This window comes from Pseudophryne corroboree, chromosome 6, assembly GCF_028390025.1.
Source record: "Pseudophryne corroboree isolate aPseCor3 chromosome 6, aPseCor3.hap2, whole genome shotgun sequence".
Lineage (NCBI taxonomy): Eukaryota > Metazoa > Chordata > Amphibia > Anura > Myobatrachidae > Pseudophryne > Pseudophryne corroboree.
In genome coordinates this window covers 21,174,891-21,195,920 of record NC_086449.1, presented here as the reverse complement: position 1 = coordinate 21,195,920, position 21,030 = coordinate 21,174,891, and the positions used below count along the sequence as shown (strand labels likewise).

At 48.6% G+C, this 21,030-nt stretch overlaps 1 protein-coding gene across 1 annotated transcript in view; it reads right to left on the bottom strand.

The window, feature by feature from the left end:
* LOC134935904 (uncharacterized) overlaps window positions 1–18,392 on the bottom strand; it is a 42,013-nt gene extending 23,621 nt beyond the window's left edge. Inside the window, exon 1 of the mRNA XM_063930756.1 lies at window positions 18,288–18,392. Within this exon, the coding sequence (XP_063786826.1) occupies window positions 18,288–18,390 (103 nt within the window). The 5' untranslated portion in view covers window positions 18,391–18,392. The remainder of the gene's footprint in view (window positions 1–18,287) is intronic.
* Between the last annotated feature and the right edge of the window lie 2,638 nt (window positions 18,393–21,030).

Below are 21,030 nucleotides of genomic sequence, written 5' to 3'. Positions count from 1 at the left end.
ACCCAGTGCGTTTCTTGTAGGAACACTACTTGAGGGGATAAGCGAGAGAGATGAGCAATTACCTTCTTGCATTTAATGGGGCTATTGAGACCCTCCACATTCCAAGAGACTATATTAAAATCTAAAAGTGGGGTTGTCACCGGAGTTGAGGTCTGAGAAACAGCATGGTCAGCCATGCTATCCTACCCCCGTAGATGGAGAATAGAATATCAAAATCGTATAGGTGAAACGGTGCCCCCCCCCATCCCAATGAGCAAGGAGGGGCCAACCCATGGAGGATCGAGACACATTATCCCAGCAGGCAAAGCAAACAGACAAACAGACATACAAAAATATCAAACTAACAGACATGAAACAATGGGAGGCAGAGCCTCCAGCATGCGGAAATAGCATGCCTAAATCATATCCCGAACACTGTGTGACCTACTGATTAAAGCAGTTGTAAAGATAGGCAAACTTTAAGTAAGGGTGGACAGTCAAGTGTCAGGGTGTGCAAAATGGGTCTTTGCTGCCATCGGATCGTCAAAAAAGCATGGTTTTCCATTGACAAAGACTCGAAGACGGGCAGGGTATAACAGTGAGAACTTGACGTTGTCTTCAAACAGTCGCTTGCATATCGGAGCGAACTCTCTGCGCTTGTTGGCGACATGAGTGGAGAAGTCCTGGAAGATAAGCAGCCTTTCTCCCTTATAGAGGAGATTCTCTGACTTTCGGTAGTGGTCTAAGAGCTTAGCTTTATCCGCGTAGTTTAGAATCCGTAGGATAACAGGTCTAGGGCGTCCCGCGGATTCTCTGCGTTCAGGGCCAATCCTGTGTGCCCTTTCAATGGCCAATGGCGAGCCCTGAAGATCCATACCTAATTTGTCGGGTAGCCAGTTGGATAGAAGGTCTAGCAGCGCGTGGCCCCTCACCGATTCCGGGATGCCCACCACCCTCAAGTTGTTTTGACGGCTCCGATTCTCCAAGTCATCGAGTTTTTCAGTGAGGCCTTTAATTTCTGTGGTTTAGGTCTTTATGGTAGACTGTGCGGCTTGTAGATCATCTTCCAATGTTGAGACCCTCTGCTCGACTTCATCTAAACGGTTACTGTGTTGAGTCAGCTGGGCTAAGGTGGAATCAATGGCTTCTTTGATGCCCGCCAGTTTTTCGTCTAGGAGAGGTCCAAGAACCGCAGCAATGTCAGTGGGTTTCATTTTAGGCTGTTTAGTAGTGGAAGCGTTAGTACGTTTTCTTTGGGATCGAGATCGGGTGGTGGAGCAATCGGAGTCAGAAGAATTTCTGTGGGACGTGTCTTCGCGTGAGCCTGAAATAGGACCAGTCGAGGACATTGGGGTGGATACCAGGTACTTTTCCATATGAGGTCGCTAGAAATAGATATGTAAAGTAGAAGCAATGTAGGGCGCAGTGAGTAGTTTAATGAGGGTCACATCAGCGTTGGGAAAGTACTGGAAAGTTATATTGCTATGAAGATAGTAGACATGTCAGGATGTTGCGGATCAGGGTTGCCAGTAGCAACGTGTTAGAGGTGTCAGAGTGTGACACTTCAGAACACCACAGCAGCGTGATGTATATGTCAAAAGGCTCGGGGTGAGGTAGCGGGAGCCAGGCATCCACAGCGAAGAGTCTGCAACTTCCGGACACGGCAGATGGCGGTAGGGCTGTTAAAGTATCCTACCGGTTGTTTCAAGGCCCAATATAATGGTTCCCCTCCGGCCACCGAACAGGAGACATGAGAATAGGTAGGGCTATGGGATTAGCTGTGCAGTGGCTGTGAGTTGTCTAATCTAGAAGTCGCCACAAGAGGGAGCTCGAGTTACAGCCATCTCCAGCCATGAAGTGAAATGAGTGCTGTGCCAGTCGTAAGATGGCCGCCGCCCGTTAGTGAGACCAGGTCCGTCCGGAGGTCTCCCGGCTGTTAGTCCCCGCCAGCGAGGGGGGAGATCTTTCATGCGGGGGGGTGAGTGAGGCGGGGGTCAGAGGGCAGGCGTCCGGTGAAGCCGCGGATCGGTGAGGTAGGATCCAAGGTCCGGGCGGCGCCAACCGCAAGATGGCCGCCGGCCGCCAGCTACACGCGTCCCGACCCCCACCTCCCGCAGGCCGCTCGGTCACCGGTCTCCCGCGAGGGCCAGCGTCCGATGGGTGAGCTTTTAGGTGTCAGGGAGTGCAGTTCAAGTGGGGGAGGGAGTCCGCAGAGTTGCCGCACCGGGTCCGATGGATCGACGGATCCACTCCAAAATCGAGGCCCCGGCTTCTGGGGCAGAGGTAGGCCGCAATCCACAGGGGGCAACGCAGGGCCCCCCCGATTCCGCAGCCTCAACCTCCGGGTGCAGGTTGATGTAGCAGGGCTGAGGGGACTATATCCTTGCAGGTGGGCCCTCAAATCCAGATCAGGGATTTATATCAAAGTAATGCTGGCCGGAGCTCTGCAGGAACCCAACCTCTCCCGATGCCAGCTAGGCCACGCCCCCAGGTGACAGTCTTTAATTGTAAATCTTCTTCTCCTTTCTTAGTCCCCTTTGCGTATGTGGCTTCATAATGTGTTCATAGAGTGCAAAGGCCTCGTCAGGCACAAACACAAAATTAAGCCCATTCTTCATTTTGTCAACAGACGGCAAGTTAAGAGTTTTGAAGATGAGCTTCTTGTGGAAAGCCATCTGTTTTAAGGACCCACCATCCGAAGCATGACCATTCTTGCCAATGTCCACAAATAGGAATTCATAGTTGACATTGACCATGGCTATAGAACAATGCTAATGAATGCTTTGTAATTATAGTAATAGCAGTGCTGTAACTAGGCATTTTAGCCCTGTGTGCAAGAAACGGCATTGGCGCCCCCCCCCCATGCAAGATAGGGGCAGTGCATGGCTTCATGGGGAAGGGGTGTGGCCACAAAATAATACCAATTCAAACTACGGTGCAAGTAGTCTCCATTACTCAAATTATGCTGCACAGTAGCCCCACTCCACCAGGTAGAGCCCCTTTTACACATTACGGCAGACAGCGTCCCCTTTTTAAACATTACGGCAGACAGCGTCCCCTTTTTAGTTTTTACACATTACGGCAGACAGCATCCCCTTTTACACATTACGGCAGACAGTGTCCACTTTTTAGTTTTTACACATTACGGCAGACAGCGTCCCCTTTTTACACCTTACGGCAGACAGCGTACCCCTTTTTACATATTACGGCAGACAGCATCCCCTTTTTTACACATTAAAGCAGACAGCGTCCCCCTTTTCACAAATTACGGCAGACAGCGTCCCCCTTTTTACACATTACGGCAGACAGTGTCCCCTTTTTTACACATTACGGCAGACAGCATCCCCTTTTTTACACATTAGAGCAGACAGCGTCCCCCTTTTCACACATTACGGCAGACAGCGTCCCCCTTTTCACACATTATGGCAGACAGCATCCCCCTTTTTACACATTACGGCAGACAGTGTCCCCTTTTTTACACATTACGGCAGACAGCATCCCCTTTTTTACACATTAGAGCAGACAGCGTCCCCCTTTTCACACATTACGGCAGACAGCGTCCCCCTTTTCACACATTACGGCAGACAGCATCCCCCTTTTTACACATTACGGCAGACAGTGTCCCCTTTTTTACACATTACGGCAGACAGCGTCCCACTTTATACACATTACGGCAGACAGCGTCCCCCTTTTTACACATTATCCTGAGGGATACCCCTTTTATGGAAACATAGGAAAGGGTTACAAGCTGTGGCTCGGCTGTGTCACTTGTGAACTTAATGAACTGTGACAGTCTGGGATTCTGCAATTACAGCCTGGGTGCTAGGCAACCGAGGCTGTGCAAAACGGAAGCAATCTAGAGGGTGTTGAGACCCAGGAGAATCTGGTTGTGCCTGAGAGGAGAGCGGGAAAGAAGAGAGAAGATTTATAGGCTGCAGAGGGGGATGTGACGTGAGATGCCAGTGGAATGTGTACTGAGAAAGCCTGTGTCTGACGGAGTTTTACAGAGTGCCTGTGAGATTCAAACAGTGATCAGCGTGGTTTGAAGTGAACATTCCACATGCTGTGATTTACTGCAGCTCAGATGGAGACAGCAATAGTTCTTGTGCACCGAGGAGAAGCAGAGCGGAGTGATCGTTCCACTCAGTAACCGCGTGACAGTGATCTGAGGAGCGGCTACACTGACAGCGCAGCGCTGCATGGTGAGACAACGGAGTTCGTGTGGGATGGCCCCCTGAGTAAGCAGTTCATCACTACAGTCATAGGACACGTGAGTCTGGCTAAGTTAGCCACTGAGTTCTGGAGTAGCCTAACGACTGGGACAGTCTCATACACTATACTAAACAGCTGCGTCCGGGTGTAAAGACCCATAATTAGCCTCTGAAGAAGAGTGAAGTAATATAAAGGCCAACTCTGCCCCTCCATAGACTACAAGGCTGGCAGACTATATAAGAGAGAGACTCTGGTCACGAATGACTGAACACTGCCTTACAAGGTAAATCACTGCTATCTCAGTGAAACTGACAGTGATTAGACATGGAGCATTTAGAAGTGATCCTTCACACTGCAGCAGCACCTGGGAACAAATATAAATTAACAAGACTATATCCCTCATACAGAGAGGACATTCAGCAGACTTCCAGTTTGGGATCTCCACTTTAAATAGTGATCTGTTGGGGCTCCTCCTAAATACAGCAATTGGTGACATTTCCACTATACTTGCCAGTCCCTACATATTATATGGAAATCAAGCTTTATCAAAGGATTGCAATCCTAAAATCCTGTGCACAGGTATAAAATCAGCATTTGGACACTATTCATGTTATGTGTGTTCGGGTACCCGATGCTAATGTTTATACAGTAATTAAGCATAGTTGTGATAATTGATTGGTGTCTTGTTTGAAGTCTATTTTTGAAAGGTGTTAAAATCACTTAACAGGCTTAATAAAGGATCACAGAGTTGGGCCCTGCCTAAAGTTCCAATAATCTGAGTCACTCAAGTTATAAACCTAGAGTGGTTGTGCCTATTACTGATTTATGCAGATAACGGTTAGTAAGTTATATACAAGTTGTCATTACAGTGAAAGAAAGACAGTATCAGGCAACAAGTAATCATATGCAAGGTTTGTGCTTAAAGTTGTCATTGTTGTGATCCCATGTATTATACTGAGTTACTACTGTGCTAGTGTACAGACTATATTGCGTGCACTGGTTCTTGAAATAAATACACCTGCATTATTAATGAACGTTGTTTTTCATATTCAAAAGTGTGTTACTCATACCTTCAGACCTCTCCGCGAAGAGAATAGGAGTATCATCGTGAAGCTGAGTTCTGGTAAGCACATTGCCATAAGGGGCTAACCTGAGGGTATCACAATTACAGCAGACAGCGTCCCCCTTTTTACACATTATGGCAGACAGCGTCCCCCTTTTTATACATTACGGCAAACAGCGTCCCCTTTTTACACATTACGGCAGACAGCGTCCCCTTTTTACACATTACGGCAGCCAGTCCCCCTTTTTACACATTGCGGCAGATAGAATAGATAGAGAAATAGAGAGAGAGAGAGAGAGAGATACTTACCATCTCTCCCCGCTGGCAGTCAGGCTCCTCGGTGCTGGCAGGTCCCGGGCAGGGGAGGAGGAGGAAGAGGAGGGAGGGGGACTGGAGCTGACGCAGCACTATGTAATTGGTAGAGGCGCCGCTGCAGCAGTCCCCTCTCCTTCTGTATTGGCTGACTACCGCCACTGTGAATGCTGGGATGAAGTAACCGCATCCCAGCATTCACAGCAGTGCTGGGCAGCCAATACGGAAGGAGAGGGGACTGCTGCAGCGGCGCATCTACCAATTACATAGCACTGCAGCGGCTCCAGTCCCCCTCCCTCCTCCTCCTTCTCCGCTGCATCCGGCGCTGCTGCTCTCCTCCCCTACCTCCGGACCGGCTTCTCCAGCACAGCGCACACAGCAGAGGCAGCTTGTAATGAGTCAATTTGACTCATTACAAGCCGCTGGCCGTTGCGTCCTCAGGACAACTGCGCTGTGTGCCAGGCACACCTGACACACACGTAGTTACGGCTCTGAGTAATAGGATCCAGCAGGTGGGGTTATTCGTACGTTTTTGTCATCTACAGTATAAAGATCCCCAGCAGTTAGGGATGGTCCACTGGCTTTCAATCTCCTCAGCAATAGTTTTCTATTCCTCCATGGTTGAAGGGAACTAGAATTAAAGATAAACAATTTATAATTGGGCCAGGAGGTCATGGGAGCTTTTACTGCTGCCCAGGAAATTATTGCACCACATCGGACTTTACAAATGTGCGTCTATTTTCCGGAACTCAGTTAATGTAATTGCATGCATCTATTTCCCAGTTTCTGCATATTACATCTGAGATGTCGTGGTATTTAGACTAGAAAATGTCTAATATTTTTGGACCAATCGGAATGCATCTTAAATGTATATGCTTCATTTTTGGACCTACGGGAATACATTTTTTTAGCTAAGGAGGTCCACAGTGTGAGAGAAAGTCACCCATTGGCCTCAAAAGTCACATGATTAATATTACACACTCTATATAAACCCCACACCCTCCATTTTGTCCTTTAAAAGGTTGTAGGCATTTTGGAAAAGAGCAGGTAGTTTAAGAGTGAGAAGGTAGCAGTGGTAGGCATGGCATCCAGACAAGTGAGTAGAGAGAGGAGGAGGAGGAGGCTGTTAGAGGAGGTGGAAATGGAGGCCATGTCCCATCAGCAGACTGTGTCTGACACAGAGGAAGGAGAGGAGGAAATGCAGGAGACAGCTGTGAAGGTCCCTGAGGAGGAGAATGAAGAGGCTGGGACAACAGCACGTGGCAGGACCGTGGCCATGCGCAGTGCAAAGTATTCATTTGAAGAGAACTGCACCCTGCTCCATGCCAGGTGCCCAGGCATACAGGACTCCTGCATCACGGAAGAAGGTCGAGCCAAGACACAGTCAACGTAGTCATCTCCTATTACCAGGACTTGAAAATGTGAAAGAGATATGGAAACATCAAGAGGGTCCTGAAGGGCAATATGGCTGAGGAGCTCCACCAGAATCTCAGGACAGGAGGAGGATGAGCCCCACAGGTAAACTACGCAGCCTCCCAAGAGGAGCTCAAACAGATCATGCCTCAGGAGATCCTCCCAGGAGTGCATGTAGTGGACACAAACCACCCAGTGTCCTCACCTCATCCTGTTAAGTTAAAGGAAAAATTTGCCCTTCTAAGTGTAACAACCTAAAACAGTGTCAAGTGTCTTTTTTTGTGCCTCAATACAGATAAATTTACTGTATTTAAGATAATTTTTATGCAGGGAATTTTTTTTTTCTTTAACAAATATCTTGATTGGAACCTAAATTATTGTCCCAAAGATATTTTCTAAAAAATACTCAAAATACATTCACTATCCCTGAGGAGGTTAAAAGGGCTGGCACTCGATGTACTGGCTGTCGCGATCCCGGCGCCCAGCATATCAGCGCTGGGATCCTGACCGCCGGTATACCGACAACTATTCTCCCTCTTGCGGTGCCCACCACACCCCTGGAGGGAGAATAAATAGTGTGGGGCGCTACGCACGCCACCATGCCCGCAGAGTGGTGAGCACATCAAGCCCACAAGGAGCTCTTTTGCGCTCACCCCTGCTGATGGCCATGCTCATCAGAGTAAGCATGGCTCATTTGGTAATGTGTGCTATGTGGGATGTTGAACCCGACAACCAGTATTTTTGTGTTTGGAAGGCCATTTTGTACATTATTTAAGGATTCTTTTTAAAACTGTTTTTTTTATCATAGGAATACCTTTCACACTTGATTAAAGATTTTTTCCCTCCACAGCTGCTGTACGCCAGCGTAGAGCTCCACCGAAAAAGGAAGCCGCGACACGCGAACATAGAGGAGACTGGTAAGTGTCGTTTCCAAAAGCACAAACATATTACACTTATTACATGGTTCTGCGGTCATATATAAGGAAAATGGATACTCATATACCTTTCTATAAAATACAATGATGGCAATTAAAGGCCTGCAGCCATAACATTTATCAAGGTGGGCACAACCACATTAGGGTGTAAGAGACTAACCTACATTGGGTGCGGATGAAAAAAGGGCCCCTAAAAAGAGATTTCACAAATCATGCATACATTATAAAGTTAATGTAATCCAGTCAGCTAGTATAGTTTTCTTAAGCACGTGCATTGGTAGGTGTTTCAGATTAGTGTAGGTTGTTTCTAGTCCCCATTACAAGTGAATTTCATTCATCTGTTTGATTCCTTTGTAGGACCTTCTCATGTTATCCCACCACTGCTGCTTCCCCTATCACCAGCTCCTCTGGTCCTGCCACTTCCAGGGCTGGTGGCCTATTCAATGGATGAAGATGAGGAGGAGGATGACAACACCACCATCCTCCTCACTTCTGTGGAGTCTATGCCCCAGGTGCCGCCACCACAGCAGCTACAACCACCACCACTCAGTCCACAGTCCAACATTCCCAGTGTGCTGGATATCTCCATCTCCCTCCACCAAATTCCCAGGAAAACCAACTGGGATTTATGGAGCACATGACCAGCCAGCTGGACTACATTGGGTGGCAAATGTTGAGGATGAATAGAACTGTGGCAGTGGCACAGGGTACATGCACCTGGATGAGCTAGTAGATCATTAATCGCCTACAGGAATTGACTCAGGCCACACAGGAGCAGACGGAGGCGGCCTGGGATCCAGAGCTGGATTATAAGAGGGGCAACATGGGTGGTCATTCCTGGAACCCCCACAAATGAGGGCCCCCCACACACTGTCCCCCAGACTCCTCACTCAGAGGGTGATCTAGGGGTCCGCAGTCAGTGGCATTAACAGCAGCACTAATAATGAATTAGACTGACTCATTATTAGCAAGCCACTGGCAGCCCCGGCAGCAGCATACAGGAATGGAAGCAGTGCGCTGGAGGAGAGAGGGGGACCATTCCCCACCCAGCCTCTCTCCACACCTCTCACCTCTGCCATAGCCACCCAGCCCCCCACAATGTCAAATCAACAGCGGGGGAACCGCAGCCAGCTGCAATGATGTCAGATCCATGGGGTAGAGCCGCAGCTGTCCGGCGCTCATCCCCTGCAAGTGGGTAACCGACACAGCTACCCAGGTAGGCAACACACTCCCCAGCCACCCATTGGCACCAAGGGCAGGGGGGGTGGATGGTTGGACACGCTTTACCCTATTCCCCGTTCCAGACAGCAGGGAGAGAGAGGACTTTGGCCAGGCCAAGAGGGAGCTGCAGACACAGTCCTCTCTCTCCCTGCACATAGTGGAACACAAACAGAATTATATATATATAAAGATTCCTTTATGCACACAGATTTATCATTGTGAGTTGCTGGGATAGGGGCTACAAGTATGGCTTCACACGGGTGAAAAGTAATTTTTTTATTGGCGCTTCTAATAAAAAGTTCCTGAATATTTTTGAATTGTAGTGAAAGCACATTACGCTTTGTAATTGTCATGAGCCACCGCTGTGGCTCATTCCTGTTTATGTTTTTAATTTGTGAGTCTGTTATATTTCTGTTAGCATTCCAGGTTTTCTTATGTACTTGTTTGTGTTAAGTGTAACTGCAACCTGTCCCCTGTATGTATGGTCTGTGCAGTTTCACCTGTCAGATAATTAGGGCATGTTTTCCTGTATTCTCAGTGCATTTCATATTCCTGCAGGTTCCCTGTGTGTTCAGCTTCAGCTGCAGTATAATTAGGAGTTTTGTCTGTGTGTGTGTGTGTGTGTGTGTGTGTGTGTGTGTGTGTGTGTGTGTGTGTGTAGCTGAACAGATGCATTGAGTCGCCTCATCAGAGGGCCTAGTCTTCCTAGCTGCTCTGATTGGCAATTGCTCATAATATTACCCAGCCTGCCCTGAATCTGATGCCGGTTATAGTGAAGCATATGATTCCTGAAAGTACCTGTGTCCGGTCCCTGTTCCTTGGTGAATCTAGAATCTGTACAGTCATGCTATTAGATCACTGGTGATCTTCAGTTCAGTTAGAATCCTGTATACTCAGTCCTGCCAGAATCCTGAGTTCATTACTTGTCACCTGAGTTCCTGATTGTTCATGTGAGATCTAGCCTGGAAGTACTTTCAGACAGCTCCAGCCTTACCTTGCCTTATCTTGCTTTATCCTGCCTTGCCTGGAATCCAGGGGTCTCCTGCAGCTAAGTAATCTTGTTATCTGAACCTTGCTTTGTTCTGCCAAGCTCCTTTAGGACCTCACTGCTAAATTATTTAAGATTATTTTCCAACCTGTGCATTGTTGCACCCATGTGCATTTGGTAATTTCTCTCTGTCCGTGTGTAGTGCAGCGGTATCTAGATAGGGTTCAGTGTACGTCTCACCGTACTGCAACCTACTCCAATAGCCACCTTGTCTATACATAAAACCTGGGGGCATCTGAGTACAGGGTGGCCCTTATCTGCCATGGAAAGGCGGCTGCTATAGGCGAAGTCTTTGGCTGCAGGAGGCTAAAAGACTGCTGGGTAAGGGTAATAGCGTGAGTGTCACCAAAAACCATCAGATAGCCCATAGCACACTGTAGTCCGCATAAACAGTAATTTAATCACTGACCACAATCTTAAATTTAAGATTACATTTCATTTAGAGTATGGACACAAAGATCCAGTGCTAGCTTTGGTGCTCTATTTTGGCAACAGGTAACCTGAGCACATAATTTTCAGAGATGGACGCAGAATGGTGCATATGCAGCCAAGGCTGCGTCCATCTCCTCACATGCCGGGGGACGCCCAGCACAGGGCATAGCCGCCCAGCATGCATAAGGCCGCCTCCCAATGCATCTGCAATTAGATTGCGGTCGCATCAGAACTAAGGTTGACCCCTGGCCGCACTGTTAGGCAGTGGGACGACATTTTTTTTCATCAGAGCGGCTGCGTGTGACGTCACGCAGCCACCCTGAAAACGGTCACTGTCCATTCCCGGCCCGCCCCCATTCCACCTGCCCTGCCCCTCCAATGCCACCCTGCGAATGCCAGCTGCTGTCAATCACACCGCGGCCGCATTCTTCAGGGATGCGGACGCATTGTGCAAGGTCACACATGCGCAATGCAATACGCTGCGTTTATCTCAGAATCGGCCCCCTAGTCTCATGTTCTTCATTAGTTATATAAATGTATTTAAAGCATGTGTTTCAATAAAGTTTAGTGACACACAGAGCAGCTCATTCAAAGACGCAGCCACAGCCGTCCAACGCAACTTGCTGCAATTTTTGGCAATTTAGAGTTGCACGCACATCATGTGGTTGTTGGATTTAACAGGATGGCAAATGGGTATGTACATGTAGGATAAGTCTTCTGAGAGGGTATCATATATATGGAATTGTGGGCACTTCAGTTTGCTGGGCATATTTTGTGTGTGCATGCTCTGCAACCATGTAAACACTTGTACAGATGTTGCACCGTACTCGGGGGGTCATTCCGAGTTTTTCACTAGCTGAGAAAGTTTGCTGCGCTGCAATTAAGAAAAAAACGTCACAGTGCGCACGCGTGATGTACTTTCACAACAGCCGATGTAGTTTCACACAGGGTCTAGCGAGCTTTTCAGTCGCACTGCTGGCCGCAGAGTGATTGACAGGAAGTGGGCGTTTCTGGGTGTAAACTGACCGTTTTCAGGGAGTGTTTGAAAAAACGCAGGTGTGCCAGAAAAAACGCAGGCGTGGCTGGGCGAACGCAGGGCGTGTTCGTGACATCAAACCAGGAACTGAATAGTCTGAAGTGATCGCAAGCGCTGAGTAAGTCTGGAGCTAGTCTGAAACTGCACAAAATTATTTTGTAGCCGCTCTGCGATCCTTTCGTTTGCACTTCTGCTAAGCTAAAATACACTCCCAGAGGGCGGCGGCATAGCGGCGGCATAGCGCTTGCACGGCTGCTAAAAACTGCCAGCGCGCCATCAACTCGGAATGACCCCCTCGGTAACCAGCATTGGGCTGAATGATATAGCAGAGGTACTTGCAGGGTACCCCTGCTGTAATGTCAACCAGACCCAAACTGGTCAGCATAAGGTTGGCATCCCTAGGGAAGTAGGGACCACGCCCCAACAAATAGATCTTTGAAAGCAAATGCTACATACTGTCCTGTACATCGCCACATCATTGCATGCTACATACTGTCTCTGTTTCAGGTGAACACTGTAGTATATATTTAAAGTAAGAACAACAATGAGATGAAATGATCACAAACAACACGAGAAGACAATCCACACTGGAGAGAGGAGAGCAGGACATATCTCCTATATAACTGCCCAGATCTGTCACTCTGTGACTGTGCGGCTAACGCTGGGCGGAGTTACAATGGTGGGCGAAGTCACAGCCACAGAGTCACAGATCTGGCAACATCTATAGCAGAGGCGTAGGAACAGAGGGGGAAGGGGTCATTTCGCCCCCCCCCCCCCCCAAACATGAGCGGTGCCAATGTGCAAGAGGAGCGATGTGCGCTCAGTTGAAAGGCGGCAAATCACAACCTTCGCACAATGCAGGGAGTGAGCGGCAGCAATATGTGGCGGCACAGCCCCTCCATCCTGCTCCCAAGCCCCGTTCATATTCAGAGAACCCACCTTGCCAGGGACGGCTGCCGTGACTCATGGCCGTTTGGGGGGCATGGCCTAGTACTGGGAAGCCCCGCCCCCATGAGAGACCTGCACCAAGTTATGGTGCCAGGTCTGTGGGTGCTGCCACTGTCCTTTGCTGGGCATGCTGTTTCCTATGTATGTGTTGTTGGTGGGTTACCCCGGGGAGTTTAATCAGAAGGGCGGGGGCTGTGTGCAGTCTCTGTGCTGCCCCTCACACTATGCCAGTGTCCAGCGAAACCCGTATCTCCTGTCAGGTAGGTAACTAGAACTTTTGAGGCTACCACAAGAAAACCCCCATAGCCAGCACTGCAGACTCAGCCCCTCAGCACAGCAGCTGGGGTCATGTCATTCCCTCATCCTCTCAGTACTGTCCTGAAGCTGGTCAGGCAGTGGCATAACTACTGCTCCCGCAGTCCTCGCAGTGGCTTGGGGGCGAGGGGCTGCGGGGGCGCCACTGATTACAGCAGACTGACATGCGGACGAGCGCCCGCATGTCAGTCTGCTTTCTCCTTCCCGCCGCCGCTTGTTGGAGGGACACGGACGGCACAGCGTGTGCCTCTCCTGTGTCCCTCCTGCATCATCTCCGGCGGCCGCGGGTCTAATAGGGGGAAGTGCCGTCCGTGAGCTCTAATTGGCTCACGGACGGCACTTCCCCCTATTAGACCCGCGGCCGCCGGAGATGATGCAGCAGGAGGGACACAGGAGAGGCGATCTGTGCCCTCCGTCACCGTGTCCCTCCAATAAGCGGCGGCGACGGCGGCACTGGGGGGAATATCTGGCACTGGGGGGGGGGGATGTCTGGCACTGGGGCATATATGGCACTGGGGGGGGAGATGTCTGGCACTAGGGGGGATATCTGGCACTGGGGCATATATGGCACTGGGGGGGGGGATATCTGGCACTGGGGGGGGATGTCTGGCACTGGGGGGGATATCTGGCACTGGGGGGGGGATGTCTGGCACTGGGGCATATATGGCACTGGGGGGGAGATGTCTGGCACTAAGGGGGATATCTGGCACTGGGGCATATATGGCACTGGGGGGGGATATCTGGCACTGGGGGGGGATGTCTGGCACTGGGGGGGGATGTCTGGCACTGGGGCATATATGGCACTGGGGGGGGGATGTCTGGCACTGGGGCATATATGGCACTGGGGGGGGGATGTCTGGCACTGGGGGGGATGTCTGGCACTAGGGGGGATATCTGGCACTGGGGGAATATCTGGCACTGGGGGCATATGTGGCACTGGGGGGGAATATATGGCACTGGCGGCATATCTGGCACGGGGGGAATATCTGGCACTGGGGGCATATGTGGCACTGGGGGGGAATATCTGGCACTGGGGGCATATGTGGCACTGGGGGGGGGTATATGTGTACCTGGCACATGGGGGGGGCTATATTTGGCACCGGGGGCATGTGAGTACCTGGCACCGTGGGGGAATATCTGGCACTGGGGTCATATGTGGCACTGGGAGCACAGCCCTAGCAACAAGGACTACCTCCTAGCAACGAGCATGACACCCAGTGCATGAAACACCTGACAACGAGCATGACACCCAGTGCATGAAACACCTGGCAACGAGCATGACACCCAGTGCATGAAACCCCTGACAACGAGAAGGTAATTGAAAAGTAATTAGAAGCCTTACTGTAGAACTTAATGTGTAATGGGCATTACGGTGTGTGGCATAATGTATCACGGACATTGCGGTGTGTGTCATAATGTGTCACAGGCATTACAGTGTATGGTATACTATATCGCGGGCATTGTGATATGTGGTATAATGTCTCAGGGTCATTGCAGTGTGTGGCATAATGTATCACGGACATTGCGGTGTGTGTCATAATGTGTCAGGCATTACGGTGTGTGGTATACTATATCACGGGCATTGTGGTATGTGGTATAATGTCTCAGGGTCATTGCAGTGTGGCATAATACATAACGGGCATTGCGGTGTGTGGCATAGGGTATAACGGGCAGGGCATTGCGGTATGTGTCACAGGCATTACGGTGTATGGTATACTATATCACGGGCATTGTGGTATAATGTCTCAAGGTCATTGCGGTGTGTGTCATAATGTGTCACAGGCATTGTATGTGCTATAATGTATCAGGGGCATTGCAGTGTGTAGCATAATGTATAACGGGCATTGCGATTCCTGTCATAATGTGTCGGGGGCATTACGGTGTGTGGCATAATGTGTCACAGGCATTACGGTGTGTGGCATAATGTGTCACAGGCATTACGGTGTGTGGCATAATGTGTCACAGGCATTACGGTGTGTGGCATAATGTGTCGGGGGCATTATGGTGTGTGGCATAATGTGTCATGTGCATTATTGTGTGTGGAATAATGTCTAAGGGCCATTGCAGTATGTGGCATAATGTATACTGGGCATTACTATAAGGAGGAAAAATGACAAATAATGTAAGGGGCATGAATCAGGATTATTTTTCTTTCCTGTGGTGGCTAACGTCTGGGCGTGCAGGTTGCAAAACTGGGGTATAAGGTAGTCTTTTCCTGCAATACCACGCCCCTTTATGAGAAACCACGCCCATTCCAACAAAACCACGCCCCTTTTTTGCAGCGCGCGCCGAAGGCGCGCGCATATTTATCCCTTTCCTGCTCCCAATTATGCAGCGGGTGGGGGTGGGGGGGGGGGCGCCAAAGAATTTTTTGGCTTGGGGGAGAAAAATCTCTAGTTACGCCACTGTGGTCAGGTGATGTCTGTCTCCCTGGCACTGTGTTTTATCCTCTTTATCCCTGACACTCTCTCTCTCTCTCTCTCTCCGTCTTTCTTTCCCTGACACTCTCTCTTGCCTGACAGGGTTGGAATTTATTAGATGGCGGCCAGGATGGCGGCGGTTAGAATGCTGACCACTGCATCCTGATAGTCAGTTACCTTCCCGCCCTGGCCCCCTAACCCACCCTATCCGTAGCATAAAATCTACCCCCACCCCCCACCCCCCACTCCCCAGCCTAACCCTAACCGCCCCTGTCCGGAGGTGGCTTAACCTAACCTCCCCTTCCCTCAGCCTTAACCTAACCACCCCAGGGTGCAACCTAACCCTCCCCACGCAGCCTAACCCCTTTCCCCATGGCTTACCTCTCCAGGGTGGCAATGGATGAGCGTTCAGGATCCTGCTGTCAGGAATCCAGTGCCAGCTGGAGACCCTATTTGGGATGCCAGTGTCGGCATTCCGAATAGTGTTGGAATTCTGACGTCGGTATTCTGACTGCCAGGATCCCAACTTACACCCTTTCTCTCACCCTGACACTCTTTCTCCCTCACTCCCCCTCTCTCCCTTCCTGAAACCCACTCATTCTCCCCTCTCTCCCTCCCTGATACCCTCTCATTCTCCCATCTCTCTCTTCCTCACTCCCCCTCTCACCCTCCCTGATACCTTCTCTCTGATTCTCCCCCCTCTCTCTCTCTCTCTCCCTCCCCCTCTCTCCCTTCCTGATACCATCTCATTCTCCCCTCTCTCTCTCCCTCCCTGATACCCTCTCATTCTCCCCTCTCTCTCTCCCTCCCTGATACCCTCTCATTCTACCCTCTCTCCCTCCCTGATACCCTCTCATTCTCCCCTCTCTCTCTCTCCCTCCCTGATACCCTCTCATTCTCCCCTCTCTCTCTCCCTCCTTGATACCCTCTCATTCTCCCCTCTCTCTCTCCCTCCTTGATACCCTCTCATTCTCCCCTCTCTCTCTCTCCCTCACTACCTCTCTCTCCCTCCCTGATACCCTCTCATTTTCCACTCTCTCTCCCTCCCTGATACCCTCTCATTCTCCCCTCACTCTCTTCCTCACTCCCCCTCTCACCCTCCCTGATACCCTCTCTCTGACTCTCCCCTCTCTCTCTCTCTCTCTCTCTCTCCCTCCCTGATACCCTCTCATTCTCCCCTCTCTCTCTCCCTCCCTGATACCCTCTCATTCTCCCCTCTCTCCCTCCCTGATACCCTCTCATTCTCCCCTCTACCTCCCTGATACCCTCTCATTCTCCCCTCTCTGTTTCTCCCTCCCTAATAGCCTCTCATTCTCCCCTCTCTCTCTCTCTCTCTCCCTCACTACCCCTCTCTCCCTCCCTGATATCCTCTCTCTCATTCTCCCCTCTCTCTCTCCCTCATTACTCCTCTCTCCCTCCCTGTAACCCTCTAATTCTCCCCTCTCTCTCTCCCTCACTCCTCCTCTCACCCTCCCTGATTCCCTCTCTCTGGTTCTCTCTCTCTCTCTCTCTCTCTCTCTCTCCCTCCCTCACTCCCCCTCTCCCTTCCTTATACCCTCTCCTTCTCCCCTATTTCTCTCCCTCCCTCCCCCTCTCTCCCCTCTCCCTCCCTGATACCCTCTCTCTCATAATCCCCTCTAACTCCCCCTCTCTCCCTCCCTGATACCCTCTCTCTCATTCTCCCTCACTCCCCCTCCCTGATACCCTCTCTCTCATTCTCCCCTCTCTCCATCCCTGATACCCTCTCTCTCATTCTCCCCTCTCTCTCCCTCACTCCCCCTCTCTCTCTCCCTGATACCCTATCTCTCATTCTCCCCTCTCTCTCCCTCACTCCCCCTCTCTCCCTCCCTGATACCCTCTTTGTTTCTCTCTCCTGCTTAGGGGTATTGTAGTGACAGTGGCAGGGGGTGATGTGTGGGTGGACGATGAATGGGACCAAGAACTGCTGCTCGACCCGGCCTAGGAGGAACAGCAACGCAAGGTGAGCGCACATCTGCCACGTCCTTCACCACTCTGTGTGACACCTCGTAGTAACACACACATTATATAGACCTACAGTCTATCTCTATATAACTCTGCTGCATACACCTGGCCCAGCAGTGTGTGTGTGTGTGTGTGTGTGTGTGTGTGTGTATGTATATATATATATATATATACTTTCTCATTCAATTGAATTAGGAAGTGTCCAAGCTTTTGACTGGTACTGTGTGTGTGTGCATATATATAGCCCCACACCTGCCCCTCTCCCCCGCCCACTCCCGCTCGCAAGGGGCTATGCCCCGTTCACCATCGGACGCCCTTTCGTCGTGCAATATTTAACCACTAACAAAACTAGGAATGCAGGTAATACTCCATATAATACAAATATTGAATGCCAGAAAGGCGTGCTGGGGTTAAGGGTGCGTAGCACCTTGCGACGGGGTGAAGAGCGCCCGTAGGGCCTTATGATTCACCTAGTAATTAACAATAGCTCTGAGGAATGGGACTGTGCAGACTGGTGTAAGTATTCACTACCCCCCCTTTTTTCTTATGTCTGTTTTATGTATGAATTTAATTTGAAGTTACACATCTGTATGTGACTATTTTTACTTAGATTTTATCGATTACTGGGATAATAAACATATTCTATTTTCATCCTTTTGCGCTCATCTCTCCCATGTAGATTTTATCATTTAGATCTCGGTCTGGGTTGCAGCCGCCTTAAATCTGAAAGAGCAGCAGCTGCAGATAATCAGCCCCATTTAGAGGCGCCTAGTTTTTGTTTTGTGTATAAATAACATGGGAAGAAGTTTTTACAACACCTACTGTACGTAATAATTAGGCTTTTACCTGTAACCAGTGGTTGAAAATAGAACAGTGAGAAGATTCCGTCACCTTACAGGGAGTAACGACCATAGTCTTCCTCTAAAATACATGCAGGCTGAGGTATATAAAGTACAGGACAAGAACTTACCATTCAGAGACAGGAAGAGAACCAGGAAGGTGGTCACGCAAGGTCTAGAGCACTTGGACATCCCGCTGATGCTGAAAAACCATCCTATAACCCAGTGATGCATGCACGTAGTATATAAGGGGATCCGATGTTTTAATATTAGTTGCCAAATTAGTTAATGAATGTCTAAGGTCACCGGATCTCATATTTACCAGACGTTTGTCATGTTTACTTTGTGTTTTAAAATCGACAAATTGATTAAATAACACTGTTTTGTAATATCCAGACTCTGGGGGTCTGATTCTGAGTCCTGCACAATCTACAAGCAATGACAGGGTTCACGCAGCTGAGTGTTTGCAACTGCACGTGCATGAAAAAATCTGTGTCCCTCCCCCCCCAATGGCATAGAGTATACCCACAAAAGTAGTGGATAATAAGGAAAGTGCTAGTGCGCAGTATAGGATGTTGCAAGACCAGTCCTTGGATGAAGCTTCACTGTTCTTGGAAGTGTGAATTATTTCCTTTTCACTAGAGATCAGCGGGTTCGGTTCTCAGATAACCGAACCCTACCGGACTTTGCCTTCCGAGTTCTGTTCCGAGCCAGGCTCAGGTTTTCCCGCCTGACTCGGAAACTCGAACTCGGCAAAACGTCATCGTCCTGCTGTCGGATTCTTGCGGGATTTGGATTCCATATAAGGAGCTGCGTGTCGCGGCCATTTTCACTCCAGTCTCGGTGTAGTGAGAGGACTTGTCCTCAGTGTTCAGTGTCTGTGTGGGGGCGGGAAAGTGGGGTGGCGAGTCTTGTGCTGTGTTTTGCTGTCCTGTCCAGTGTAGTCAGTGTATTGTGCTGCATCAGTCCAGCCAGTCACAGTGTTGGTGTCCTCTGCTGCCATATATCCAGTGTAGCTGTATAAAGTGGTGCTGTGTTGTGCTGCATCAGACCAGTGGTAGTGTCCTGGCCATCTGTCATTCCAGTGACGAGGCAGTCACAGTGGTTTACGCTGCTGCTATATATCCAGTGCTGCAGTCTTGTACTAATTATAACAACCACAAGTCCCTTACAGTGTTGTTGTGTTGTGTTGCATCAGACTACTGGTAGTGTCCTGTCCATCAGTCATTCCTGTGCCGCATATTGTCTTACATAACTCCCAAAAAATAATGGAGAACAAAAATTTGGAGGATAAAATAGGGAAAGTTGAAGAACCACTTCCTCCTAGTGCTGAAGCTGCTGCCACTAGCCATGACATAGACAATGAAATATAGATTTGAAGAAGAAAAAGTAAATCAACTTTAGGTAGCAGCACTCATTCCCTTACACAAGAAGTTTAATTCTTTTTAATACAACAAATTTTGATACTTTATTAATATGATATAAAATAAGAGAAAGATCTCAATACCCACATGTGATATAGATACCTTTATTATTACCACATGTGATGTATTATATGCCCCCTTATTATAAAGGGGTCATGTAAAGTGAAATATAAAATCAGATAGGGACAGAATAACGTGTAAGAAAAAAATAAATTTGTGTGAATAAAGATATTTGTTAAAAAAACTTGCTGGTACGCTGTCTTTATTTTATGAATTGATGAGTACCTGTGATTCAAAGAATTGTTGGGTAATCTTTAAAATAACCACTGACTATTTCTGCCAGTGATGTTTACAAAGGGTTACAAATGTTGCAGTGTTGTGACATTCCTAGTATATTATTGATTCAGTAGATCACAATGCAACACTTGTTGCTAGATAGTGGTGTGATGAGAATGTTAGAACCAACACTGCATATATTCGTATGACAGTTTAACTGTCTGATTATTAATTAATATAAGGCTCTTATTGCCCTGAATAGTACCGATGTATAATCACATGCAGACAGGTTATTTTTAGACACTAGGTATTATAGGTTACCCCTCTTAGAATGTATGTTCACTAGCCAGTACCCCTTAATTGATGTACTGCTATTTCAGCAATGCACTTGATGAGGCTGTGAATTTATGCAATACTGGCTTAAAAATGAGCCTGCCTTAGAATCTTTTTATTGAATTTGTATATAAGGGAGACATAGGATTTAAATATATGTGTTAATACTACCACAAACAATGCTCTGTTAATTACACAGCTTAACCAGACATATACAATGTCACGGGTTAATGATCAAATCCTCATACAAAAACTATTTATTATCTTCCCAGTGATGTGTGCTCACATTAAATCGAGCATGCTGTATTTTTCACAAATATATGTATGTAGTTTGTTCGAATCTTTCATGCATCGATATAATAGTTCAAGCACCTGTTGCTGCCTGAATATCAGGCTGATATTGCCCTAAGCAAAAGGCACGCATACACAATCAGCACTCGAATATATGGTTTTAAACGTTTTACCAATGAGCTTGATCTATTCACACCTCAAATTACTGTCCGTACTGAAGAGAGCCATAATATCTCTCTTGAACATAATATTATCCAGATGGCTAATACTTGGAGAAATCCTCCTATCTTATATCTATACTGCCAGCATGTGTTTATAATCCTTAATGGTAACCCTTTCTAATTGTCTTAGACATACACAGGATTTTAATACATAATCAATCTTTATACAGACAGCGCACAGCGATGCCAATGCGCATTTCACTTTTATTAAGCTTCGTCAGGGCTATAGTGTTGAGCGCCCGCCTCAGGAAGCATACTTATGGCTTCTTGTAGCCAATCCCAGGAGAGCAGGATAAACTGCTGTAATCCGACCTCCTCGGTCTGGATGC